The sequence below is a fragment of the Spermophilus citellus genome, assembly GCF_964194105.1.
Source record: "Spermophilus citellus genome assembly, chromosome: 1".
Taxonomy (NCBI): domain Eukaryota; kingdom Metazoa; phylum Chordata; class Mammalia; order Rodentia; family Sciuridae; genus Spermophilus; species Spermophilus citellus.
This window is the reverse complement of record NC_138182.1, coordinates 125,952,922-125,966,204: the sequence shown is the minus strand read 5'-3', so window position 1 is coordinate 125,966,204 and position 13,283 is coordinate 125,952,922. Positions and strand designations below refer to the sequence as shown.

General features: G+C 48.5%; 1 protein-coding gene across 2 annotated transcripts in view; it reads left to right on the top strand.

The window, feature by feature from the left end:
- Positions 1–13,283, top strand: part of TENM2 (teneurin transmembrane protein 2) — a 625,713-nt gene that overhangs the window by 589,818 nt on the left and 22,612 nt on the right. For both annotated transcript variants that reach the window (XM_081292628.1, XM_081292629.1), the window contains exons 22-24: positions 245–1,119; positions 7,484–7,659; positions 9,543–9,778. In XM_081292628.1, coding sequence (XP_081148754.1) covers positions 245–1,119; positions 7,484–7,659; positions 9,543–9,778 — 1,287 coding nt within the window. The remainder of the gene's footprint in view (positions 1–244; positions 1,120–7,483; positions 7,660–9,542; positions 9,779–13,283) is intronic.

The window sequence follows — 13,283 nt, the reverse complement described above, 5'->3', positions numbered from 1 at the left end:
CTGTGAAGCATCATAAGTAAAGCCAGTGGGCAGATGGGACAGGAGGTTTATTGCACAGTTGCTGTTTATTGCACAGTTACTACACATCAGCATGGGCAATGGGAAGCTAGTTCAATGAAGAGCACCTCTAGGACAGTTTGTTAGTAAAAAAGTTAAAATCTGCATAAAGCCAATGTAAGTGCCCACACTCAAATGCTGGCCATATCATAGACTATTCTTGAACACAATACCATGTCCTCCACAGGTTCGCCTGGAGTGGCCAACAGACCTTGCGGTCAACCCCATGGACAATTCCCTGTATGTTCTAGAGAACAACGTCATCCTCCGAATCACCGAGAACCACCAAGTGAGCATCATCGCGGGTCGCCCCATGCACTGCCAGGTTCCTGGCATCGACTACTCGCTCAGCAAACTCGCCATTCACTCTGCTCTGGAGTCAGCCAGCGCCATCGCCATCTCTCACACAGGGGTCCTCTACATCACTGAGACGGACGAGAAGAAAATTAACCGTCTGCGCCAGGTAACCACCAACGGGGAGATCTGCCTCTTAGCCGGGGCAGCCTCAGACTGCGACTGCAAAAACGACGTCAATTGCATCTGCTACTCTGGAGACGATGCCTATGCCACCGATGCCATCCTGAATTCCCCATCGTCCTTAGCTGTGGCTCCAGATGGCACTATCTACATTGCAGACCTGGGCAACATTCGGATCAGGGCGGTCAGCAAGAACAAACCCGTTCTCAATGCCTTCAACCAGTACGAGGCCGCCTCTCCGGGAGAGCAGGAGCTGTACGTCTTCAATGCGGAGGGGATCCACCAGTACACTGTGAGCCTGGTGACCGGGGAGTACCTATACAACTTCACATACAGTGCTGACAATGACGTCACCGAGTTGATTGACAATAATGGAAATTCCCTAAAGATCCGACGGGATAGCAGCGGCATGCCCCGCCACCTGCTCATGCCGGACAATCAGATCATCACCCTCACTGTGGGCACCAACGGAGGCCTCAAAGTTGTGTCCACACAAAACCTGGAGCTTGGCCTCATGACCTATGATGGGAACACTGGGCTCCTGGCCACCAAGAGTGATGAAACGGGATGGACGATCTTCTATGAGTAAGTGGGTTTGTGATGTGTCTCCAAAGAGCGCTTCCCCGGGCCGGGCTGGCCTCAGCATCGGCCATTCATGTTGCTTTTAAAATTGCTTAGTCACATTGTCTTCCTGACTTTAATGATTTCCTGTGGCCTCAAGATATTCATGTCCCTCTCCCTGACTCTTAAATGATTTGCTCTATTGGGTCTCTGATATTGAACATCCTACCTACTAGCCTTGGGAATTCCTGTTGTCTGCCTGCCGTTCAAATTTCAGGATATTGGACACACACAGCCCCTGGGAGATAAAGTGCTGATTAACTTTGCTGATTATTCATGTTTGCTATGGGTGCGGAAATTAGAACCTAAAAGGCAAGATCCCAGTGGGGCTCCTGTAATTTGCCAATAGGTCCAGCAACACACTTGATTGCACAGACAGGTAGATAAACTCTGAATTTCCTCTTTAGCAGGAGCAGATCAATACAGATAAAGTGCTAGGTATATTAAAAGATGCGAGAGCCGGTCATATTTCCCCTAACAATTATCTCATACTTAATAGTCCTGCCGTTTGTTTTGCCAAAAAGCTGTTTTCCCTAGCTCCTGCAGCAGCTCTCGGTCAAGCTCCCGCAGGTATTAACCAATGGAACGCTGGCGGAAGCCGCTAAGACTCCCCAGTCACTGACCGTGGCTGGAATGGAATTTGCAAGTATCTGATGTCCTTGGGAAAGGAGCATGCTAACCTTATGTATTCAGAGTGCTTGCTTGTTCCAGATGTTGATGCTAGCTGAGAATTTAGTAAGTTGGAGCAGGGGTATTACAGAGGGGAATGGGGCAAGAGAGAGGAAAGAAGACCTCATTGTCAATCACACCTAAATCTAGGAATGTTCACTTCCTGTTTGTGTGCCAAAGGGCTTAGGAAAATGTAAAAGGAAGCTGTTGCCACCTGCTGGAAATTTAGTGCATTGCAGAATTGCTTTCCCTTCTTGGGGCAAAGCAACCTTTCTCAGGCTTCTGAAGCCTCTTCATATTCTTCCAGGCACCGGACTTGATCACACTTCCCCAGAACACTTCCCCCTCTGACATTCAATCTGAGTGCCACCTTTAGCAATCACCCCAAGTAGGTTAAAGCTAGGCTTAAACACATACACCTCTTGGATTTGTGCCTTCCTTTGTGGTAGTTTTGCAGAAAGACCTGTTGCATTTAGAAATCATTAGTTGGGGCTCCTGAATGAGAAAGAAATGCCCCTCTCAGGGAGCCCAAACCCAATTAGGCCTGACTCCAGGACTGTAGTAAAGCCTTGGCTCTGGTTTTAGTGGGTCCACACAAGTGGGCTTAGAGGGAAGGTATTTTACAGCAAGAGTCTCTAGCTCAGTAAAAACATGTAGACGTGATTCCTATTTTTTTTTTTTTTTTTTTTGTACTGGGGATTGAACTCAGAGGCACTTCAACACTGCACCACATCCTCGGCTGTTTTTATTTACTTTTTATTTTGAGACAGGGTCTCACTAAGTTGCTTAGGATCTTGCTAAATTACTGAGGCTTGCCTCCAACTTGTGATCCTCCTGCCTCAGCTTCCCAAACTGCAGGGATTACAGGCATGCACCACCGCACCCAGCCATAAGTCTTTTTTAAATATTTGTTCATGAATAATTTTTTCCTCCCCTCCTTAATTTGATAAGCTGGGGTTTTGTTTTGTTTTTTCCTCATAATGTGGGTAAATCTAGTGATCCCAAATTCTGCATTGTGGAGGTTCGAATATGTAAGGTTCTCTTAGCAATTCTTTAAAAAATATATAGCAAGTTCTTTTGGGGTTTATAGCACTTTTAATACATGGCCAGCAAATTGGTAGTTTAAAAAAATCATACATCAAACTCCACTTCCTCATGGAGGAGGGAGATGGAGACCAGCACTGCATCACCTTAACCAAAACTTCAGAGAGGAGTGAGCAGAGAAGAGAAAACCACACAGGCTTTAAGGTTGCCAGAAAACAGTCTGTCATTCTGTGAGGACTTCAGCAGGTGGATTCCTCTCTTTCCACTGTGTTCCATAAGGCAGGGTACAAACCTTTCCATAAGGGGCTAGAGCAGCAGAACATTCTCTCTGCATAGACCTTGACGGGCAGAGAAGCTGTTTATCAGCTCAGCTGTTACAGTGACCCTCAGCAGATAAGTTTGATTCTCCCCATTTTAAATATAAGGAAGCTGAGTCTCAGAGAAGTGACTCGACTCTCCCAAGGCCACATGAGAGGTCAGTGGATCTCTATGTCCAGTACTCTTTCTATGACCCACCACTGTTCTACAACAAGGCTCTGAGTAGAATTTGGAGTTCCATCTTCCATCTCCAGATGAAAATTGTTCTAGGATTTAGGGAAAGATGTTCCCAATAAGGCCATCCCATTAAGGACTCAGAGCAGGGGGAGGAGTCAGGGGAAATAACATTAATGAATCATTCTGGCCTCATTTTATGATCAGCCAGTCCCAGAAAGTTCCAGGGAACTCCAACCTTGGAATTCAGATTTCTCCAGATGCAAGACATTAGGTCCTGATAGAAGAAGTAGCCGGGTTACAGGATATTCCTGAGAGAACACAGGTTTTCACAACCTTCTGCAAAAGCCCCTGGACCTTAACACCAGGAAGACAATGGTATAGGTTCCACTTCTGCCAAATATTCTCTGATTGGCCTTCGCCAAGTGACCCAACCTCTCTGAACGTCCGTGTCCACCTCTGCCAATGGGGATAATAATGCCAGCAACACATGGATGCCATGATAATCCACTGGGATAATACACATTGCACTTGGCATACCCAAGTTCAACAGAGAATAGGTGCTGTTGGGATTTGAGGGACATCATTAAGTACTCTTCCATCTCCGTCCCATCCCTCAGGTTCCCAACAGCCACCTACATAGTGGATACAGGAGCCAGACAAACAGAGACCTACTTTGGAAAAGCAGAACTGAAGAAAGCAGCCTGTACACTAGGACTTCTTAATTCCCCACTTTGAATGAATCCTCTCGCTCCCTGGCCCTCAGTACTGCTGGGCCTCCCTTCCCTGCAGGAGCAGACTCTGCCTTAGCAAAATGAGGGTCTAGAGGGGCAGAGAACAGATCTCCCTTAAGGACAGGCCCTCCTTAAAAGAGAGACAGGAAAGAGCTCTCCAGTCCATCAGGTTCAGCTCCTTCTCCCAGTGAAGCAGTGGCGAAGGAGCAGGTGTCAGGGGGAAGGGTGGATGTGGACTTCCCATGGAGTGGAGTTCAGGGGTTATTTTATAGAATGAGCTGGTTTTGCAACACACACAGCTACGACATACCCCTTTGGCAGTTACCTTGCTCTCTACTCCTCTTTGGGCTTGGAAGTGGCTTTTGGAGAGCCGAGCAGGAATGGAGGAGACACGAGCGACCCTTTGGGCATCCTGCCATGCCTGTTCAATTCCCAGACTGGGGAGGAGAAGCCTTGCTTTGTTTTGCCTTCTCCTCTAGCATGAGTGCGTGGACTTTGTCTGTTTTATTCCTAGTCATATCCTTAGTGTTTTTTAAAATGCATGGCCCAGAATAGGTATTTCATGAATATCTTTTGACTAAATGAGTCCAAGGCCATGTCCAGCCCCACACTGGCCAAGGCCTAGCTGGTTCCCTCTGGGTACCATTGAGATCCAATTGCTCGAACTCGAAGATCCTCACTCCTGGGTGCAGAGTGATTTGCACAGAGACCTGAATCTGTAGACACTCCACAGAGGGAGTGAGCAGAGCTGCAGGGAGCTGAGCCCTGTTGCAACTTAATGAAAAATGTGCTTTGTCTGCCCCAAGATTCAGGTTCCTACTCAGTGCTCTGCTTCCCCAAAGTAGAAACTCTTGCTGTCCTGGTCCCCTCTATGGAAGTGCGATGGGCAGTACATTGTGTGTGTCCCAGAACTACAGGGGGGTGGAATGAAAGCCCTGGCCTGGGTCCCGGATGATGACCTCCTCACTGTCCTACGACTTGCTGGAGGTGACACGCCTCTGCTCTCCATTACTGATGAGCTTTACTGTGTGACACACCCCAAATCCAGACACTTGGAATTGTTTGTGGTTTATTTGCAAAAGTTTTTTCTGCTTATAAAGCATTAAACTCAGTCATATTGATTACAAATAGTTCCTAAAATACAGGAACACGTGAAAAAACAAAGAGTCGTCCAAATCCCACACGAAAAATCACCGTTAATGTTTAGACATCCAGGGGCTGGGGATGTGGCTCAAGCGGTAGCGCGCTCGCCTGGCATGCGTGCGGCCCAGGTTCGATCCTCAGCACCACATACAAACAAAGATGTTGTGTCCACCGAAAATTTTTAAAAAATAAATATTAAAATTCTCTCTCTCTCTCTCTCTCTCTCTCTCTCTCTCTCTCTCTTTAAAAAAAATGTTTAGATATCCATATTTTCAGGAGAATTTCTTCTATAATAGATACTTACATATTATCAAGGGACAACCCTTCGTACCCTGCTCTTTCTACCCAACAATATAGACCTTTGTAACTAGCCAAATTATTTTGTACTATTATGTGCACATACAAATAAATAACAACAATCCCACGACTATATATAATTAAAATGCACTACTACAAAAAGAAAAAACATTATTAAGAAATAAAAACAATTTACTTTTGTCCATGCCAATAAATAGAAATCCATGTCATCAATGTTGATGATTTCCTAGGTTTATGTTGTTCTAAAATGTCACTACTGTACATAGCATCTCTTTTTTGGCAGGGGGGAGGTACTGGGGGATTGGACCCAGGGCTTGTACATGCTACACAAGTGCTCTACCACTGAGCTACAGCCCCAGCCCATAAATAGCATCTCTGTACCCCTGTGTGAGAGTCGGTTTCTATAGCAGGTAAGACAGCACCAGGAAGCCCCTTCAATGAGAAGGCCTGAGTCCCCATTCCTGGTTACGGCACCAGGCCTTTCCAGAGCACGTGTCATCTGCCCTGGATAAGTGATGGGGTTAGAGATGAGAGGCTGGGCTCCTAAGCTCCCTGGGCTTCCCATTCAGAGTCCCTCCTGTCACCCTCACCACTTTACCCAGCTGGCCATCCAGCTCAGTGTGGTCCTGCTCTCAGCTTCAAATATCCTCAGAGTTTGACTTTCCAGTTCTCCAAAGAAAAAGCAAAATTTCTCAGACCACTGCAAGTCTCAGCCAGGTCTGCATTCCTGGAGTCCAGAAACAGTTCCCAAGCACCCTCCGGTGTCCTGAGCGCTCAGTGGTCAACTCAACTGGGTCACATCTTCCCCACCGCGAGCCTCTTATGAGGCACTCCCGCCCCTGTGTGCCGTGGGAGCTCCAGTATCCATCACTCAGAACCTGCCCATTTTGTCCCAACCCAGAGGGAGGCGCACCAAGGGTCCAATGGCTGGTCCTTCTCTTTTGCCCTCCAAACGTGAGGATTTCATGGTCCCACCCCACCCCCCAGCCCTCCTCAGCCCCAGAGCCTGAAGGCAGATCCTGGGAAGAGTCTGTTCCCTTTCCTGGGGTGGGTGAAGGCCCAGCTCTCAGGGATCCCTGGATTTTCCAAGACTGAGAGATGCTCTATGAATTGCAGCAGCAAGGAGGTGGCAGCAAGAACTTGCACATCTCAAAAAAAGTAAAACTGACACTTAAAAGTAAAGAAGAAAGGGTCCGATTTCAGGCAATGTGCAGGCAGCAGGGCAGGGCCCTACACACCCAGATGTGGGCACAGAGGACAGCTGAGGACAGCATGTCCCAGGGAAACTGTAAGAAGGGCACCAGGGGAGCCGAGCCATGGTGGGTTGGTGGCTACAGGACCAATGAACGGGCTGCCTGCAGCCAGCTTGCTCGGCTTGAACCAAGACATGGAGGTGACATTTGGCCCAGGCTGCCTTCAGCGAGGTCTTTGAGGTGACAAGTGGGACAAGCTGGCATCCCTGTGGAGGACTCTGGGCTTGGATGGTCTCAAATGCCAGATCTGGATTTGATGGAGCAACCGTGGGAAAAGAGTGTGGCTTGCTCAGCAGAGAAGTGACAGGATGAGACTGATATTTTGGAAAGATTAATTTGGTGGTTTTGTGGAACACACAAATTAAAGAGCCAGCGACGTTTACGAGACACTGTTGGCACTAACATGCGGGAGCACCGTTAAGTTTCTCCTGCTTGAGACCAGGCGGAAGGTTCTCCCTGAGCTGGGGCCAGTTAGTCAGTGGCTGGGAGGACGCACGGTTTGCTCAGGGCAGGTGGAGGTTTGGGTTGTAACCCGGAGCCTCCGTGGGATGCACGGGCCACCCCACTCCTGCGCTCTTTCTCTGGCCCCATCATCTGTCCCTTGTATGGTTCTGAACACTGGGAGAATCTTTGGTTCCACTGACTGCCCTTCCAACCAGTGTTTTTCTCTTCTAGCTATGACCACGAGGGCCGTCTGACCAACGTGACGCGCCCCACGGGGGTGGTGACCAGTCTGCACCGCGAAATGGAGAAATCCATCACCATCGACATCGAGAACTCCAACCGTGACGACGACGTCACTGTGATTACTAACCTCTCCTCGGTGGAGGCCTCCTACACAGTGGTACAGGGTACGCCCCGCCCACCCCTCTGCCCCAATCTGCCACGCCCTCGGGGGAGAGCTCCTCCCCCCCCCCCCCGCCCCGCCAGGGACTTGCACACACCCCCAGCGCCCCTCAGCTTCTGTCTTATGCAAACATCCACAGCAAACCCACTCCCTAGCAGAGATAGGTCTTGTTTTAAAAAAAAGAAAAATTCCTGGGAGAAAAATGTCATCCATACACAACCAAATATCAACTTACTAAAAATGTCTTTTTTTTTTTTTTTTTGGTACTGGGGATTTAACTCAGGGCCACTGGACCAGTGAGCTATACCCCCAGCCCTATTTTGCATTTTATTTAAAGACAGGGTCTCACTGAGTTGCTTAGCACCTTGCTTTTGCTGAGGCTGGCTTTGAACTGGTGATCCTCCTGCCTCAGCCTCCTGAGCTGCTGCTGATTACAGGCCTGCACCACCTTGCCCAGCTTCCAGCACTTTTTATTTTTTTTTTATTTTGAGACAGGTTCTCACTAACTTGCTGAGGTTGGCCTCGAGCTTGCAATCCTCCTGCCTCAGCCTCCCAAATCTCTGGGATTACAGGTGTGCGCCCCTTGCCCAGCCTCTTCTCATTCTTACCCCTCTGTAGCCGTTGTCATCTTCTTGGGACTGTTTATTCTCCGGGGCCTACTACTGCATGTTGTTTTTTGTTGTTCCCAGTCTGATTCTCTCTTTAGTACATCATCTTTGTTGAGTTGGTTGCCCTGGGGTCAGAGGTCTGTAGCAATCTCTTGCCGGAACCAGGATCTCAAAGGTCCCTGGCCACCCCATGGTTATAGTTGCTGTTAGACATGCCCACGCGGTCCAGGACAAGCACAGGGGCTGGCAAGAAAAGGAATTGTGCAGATTAATTTTTCCTTTAATTAAGATATAATGTCAGTGGGCCAGCCAGTTGTCAGAGGATAAAAGTGTCCTCTTGGTAGATAAATGGTGACATTTCTGGACTATTATACCGCGACAGAGCCTGTTTCAATGACTCTGTTTCTGCTCTGCCAAATGATTAATGATGTAGATTCTGTCCTTCTGTATGATGGCTGCAGTTGCCGAGTGACAGGTGCACCCTTGCCCACTGCCCCAAAAGCTGGCGTCTCGGAGGCCAGCCCAGCCCGGCTCCTTTGCCCAGACAATCAGGAAGCGGCGTATCTGTTCAAGGAGTCTCTGACTTGCATTTCCTTCCTGTAACTTTTCGATAAAGGAAAAGGTCAGAAGTCTGATTGACTAGTGTGGATTCCATTCGGGAAGATAAACACACAGGGTGGGCACCGCCTGGCTCCGTCTTCTCATGCCCTTGGAGCCTCCTGAGTGCAGGTGGAGGTGGAGGTGGCATGTGACAGGTCAAGAGCAATAGCTCAAGAAGGAAGGTGGCTTTTTGTCTGGGTTTTGTTGAAGAGCCCTGGCTGTGCTTGCGTTGGATCTGACCTGTGGCTGACACCATCCACCCTGGGTTAGATGGAGGCAAAGAAAAGTCATGGGGAGAATTGAAGTCACTTTCCTTTCCTCTATGTTTTTTTAATATAAGCTAAAATATATATGTTAAAGTTCAGGGATTTGATTGACACAAATTGTGTAGGCAATAGACATCTTTAAATGTTTAAATGTACTATTAATAGTCTTCAGTGAGTAAAAGAAAAATATCACGGCATAATTATTTCTGGAGAGCCACATATTAATAATGTTTTTCTTCCCATGCACCATCTCTGCCACTCACCTTTGCATTGTGTGTGCGCTAATTGAAGGCAGCCCTAGACTGACAGCTGTAAAGTACCATGGAAACCTGCAAAAATAGGGTCTATTCTCTTCTGACTGATAGAGTGGATAATCTATTTCCCTGTGCCCATCCCCACTTGCGTTTTTCCAGATCAAGTGCGGAACAGCTACCAGCTCTGTAACAATGGCACCCTGAGGGTGATGTACGCCAACGGCATGGGCGTCAGCTTCCACAGTGAGCCCCACGTCCTGGCGGGCACCATCACCCCCACCATTGGGCGCTGCAACATCTCCCTGCCCATGGAAAACGGCCTCAATTCCATTGAGTGGCGCCTGCGAAAGGAACAGATTAAAGGCAAAGTCACCATCTTTGGCCGGAAGCTCCGGGTAAGTGGTTGGCACCTTCCTCCCAGAGCTGAGGGTTGCCCGGCTTCTACGCCTGCCTTTCTCCTCTCTTCCCTGGAAAAGGCAAGTTCTTCCCTCAGACGGTAGAAGCCCCAGGTTTTTAGGCCATTTCCTAGGGTGGACAAGGGCAGCCATTCTCTGCTGTGGGATTCACATTGTGCTCTAGCTGGAGAGATCTGGCGTCTGCCTTTCCCGCTTGACATCTCCTCCCCAAGTTTGCACTGTCTGGCCAGATCATGAAAGGAAGTGATGCCTACCGTGTGCTGGGCATTTGCTAAATCCTGGGAGAATGACTTGGAAAGTTTGCACTTGAAGGAGCTGCCAGTGGTAGAACGCACAGACACAAGAGGACCATAGGCTACCGAAAGACAGGGTCACCCAAGAGTCTGATGGGATCCCAAGGGATGAAACATCACCCTGCACAAGGGGGTCAGGGACAACATTCCAAGGGGAACAAATGACAGGGCGGAAGCAGGAAGTTGCAACCAACCCTGGCATCCCCACACCAGGCAACTAGCCCCAAGTTACAGCTTTTAAAAAACTAATGCGTAGCATATATTGAGGACTTCAGTGATGCAGGCTCTAAGTTAAATGCTTCACTTGTCGTATCTGATTTTAACCTTTTCAACCGCCCGCCTCATGAGGTAGTCATGATTGCCTCTGTTTCCCAGAGGAACACACAAGTTCAGGGAAGCTAAACCAATGATGTGATGGATGGGTAGGAAATGGTCAAGCCTGGACTTGGCCCCAGTTCTGTCCTTCTGTCTGGCTCACTTGCCAGGACTCTCAGCCACTGTATCCCACAGCTTCCTGCTCAGATTCACAATCAGACAGATTATCTCAGCACTAGTGGACCCTGCTCTGGTCAGTCATCTGTCAACCAGAGGAAGCTACTCCTACCATTATGCTAACACTTTACCCAGGGTTTGGGGAAGGACCCTGTGGTCCCAGTCTTCATCAAATGCAACACATGTTTACTAAGCACCTACTATGATCAAAGCACTGTGTTGTGCCCTGAAGATACATGAAACAGAAAGCAAAGCCCCTACCCTCCTACAGGTCTCCTTCAGGGCTGGGAAGAGATGGAAGAGAGGACAGGTAATAAGCAAACTAAAAACAACTAAAATAATCACAGATCAAGGCAAGCAAAAAACAGACAATGAACCATGGAACAAGTTGTAGTTTAGCACTGGCTTTAGAATCCCATGAAAGACTCAGCGTGGGCAAGACTTGGGTGTACCTTTTTTTGTGTTACTGGATTGAAATCCAAGCCAGCCCAGGTGATCTGCCTGCAGAGCCAGGCCACTCCGAATTAATATTCTGCCTTTGTCTGACTGGAGTTTAATTCTCCACATTAGGTTATCAGCAGTCTCCCATGTTTTTCTTCCTCTGCTGGTATCTGCAAAGTTGCAAGCCGCAGTATCTTCCTAAAGACAAAAATGGAATGCGATTAGTAGTTAAATCCTTAATGACTGGATTTCAGGGCTGTGTAATTGATTTTTGATATGCTGCACTGTAGAAGTTGATTATAAGTAGTCATCGTGCCTTTTCTCTGATAAATCAGTTATGCATTCTAAGTTTTCAAAATAAAGATAAATGTGGCCCTCAAATAAAATGGCTATAATCCCAACTCTAAATATTAAAAAAACAATCTTAATAATGGTACTTGTGGTAATTAGCAGAAGTTAGACACGCAAGCCTTATAACTGAATTTCTGCCAGGGTTAGAGTCGCTGGCATCATGTTTATGCAAATCAAAACACAGTTTTATCTATCAACACCTCAACATTTAATTGTCTGGTGTTAGTTCCTGTAACAATAATCACATATCCATTTAGCTCTCTTAAATGAAAATCACTATGAGATTATAACAGGTTGAGTGGACTGGAAATGTAATTTGAAAATGAGGGAGAAAGCCTGGAATTTATTTGCATCTCATTTATTTTAATTCAGTTCATAAACTGTTTAGTGAATGAAATAAAAGCAACTCCTGGAAATTGCAGAGGAGCAGTTGGAAGATGGTCTGAGGGAATTGTGACGTGTGCCGTAGACTCAGGGAGCTTGGGAGTGGCCTTTTCCTCCGATGAGTTTCATGAGCTCCTGACAGGGAATCTGCAGGTATCTGTCAGCCCCATAAGGCAAGCGGCTGTCTCGGTCAAGGCCAGCGTGGGCTCTTCTCTCCCTTCCTCCAGTCTTGATGGTTCTTTTCACTCCTGCTCCACCAGCTCAAATGCAGACATGACATTTTTCATTCATTCAAAAGTTGTTCGTTAAGTGCCAACTGCATCCAGCACCATGGAATGAGGAGACTAGATAGATAAGGGAAGCCGGGTCCTTGCCACCGGAAGTTTACAGCCTGGCAAGTAGCGTGATGTAGCCAGTACCACCAGGAAAGGGGTGTTCATTGTATCGGTCAGGAGAGGCAAGGCTATGCCAGGTAACCAATGGACCCAGCAGTCTCAGGAACTGGACACATCACAGCCCAAGAGTCAAGCCACTGTTCTTCACCGTGGCTTACTCCGAGTGCTCAATCTTGTGACCCTGCCACTTGACCTCCAAAGCAGCTATAGGAGGAGAAGAGAGCTTACATGCTTTAAGGGGACCTCATGAGCAGGCCTAGCACGACCCACATCACCCTGCCCACCCCAGCAAGAAGAATCCAACGATCTCCATGTAACTGTGAGGACACTCGGTCAATGTCTTTTCCAAGTGCCTGAGAGGGAGGAGGTGAAAGAAGATTGATGAATCCACTGCAGACTCTACCACCCCACTTGGGTCTCAGGGTGGACAGAAGAGCTAGAATCGGTTCTGAAGAGCAGTGAGAACTGGCCAGGCTCAGACACAGGAAAGAGGTGATGGGACAGGGCAGCACCTATGAAAAGGGACCAAGACAGGAATGGCATTTCAGAAAACTTCCAGTCCCACAGAGAGCCTGGAGGGACAGCGGCCAGGGACAGCAGAGGACGGGAACGTCGCACCAGGCTGGCGCCTCTCCTGGGGACAACAGGGGGAGGCTTAGTTAGCAGAGGGATGTGCAGGGGGGTGTGGCACTAGAATTGTCTCCCAGCTTCCTAGAGAGTGGAGGCCTGGAGGAGGGGACAGGGGGAGAGACAGCAGGAAGCTGTTGCTCCAGTCCAAAGAAGAGGGAAGACTTGGGCACCACGGCCCGGACGGTTAGCGGGATTGAGCAACAAGCAGGGTCGCTGGGTCATGCTGACCTCTGGAGGGGCCTTCCCTGCGTTCCTGGGGACCAGGCAGCCTGGGTGGCCGTGCGGGCCGCTGATGGAGCGAGGCCAGGAGCAGAAACCCACACAGAGGTGTGACGTTCTGGTGGCCACTGCTCTTCTTGGAACAGAAGGAAACAGAATGAACTTTAAAAAAGACCCCTAGGCCAGCCCCAGGCATTGGTGAGGTTCAAAAGGACTGTTCCCCAGACAGCAGGGAAATGGGGAGATTCCGCAGGGTGACAGGGCAACGTGGGGTGTCAC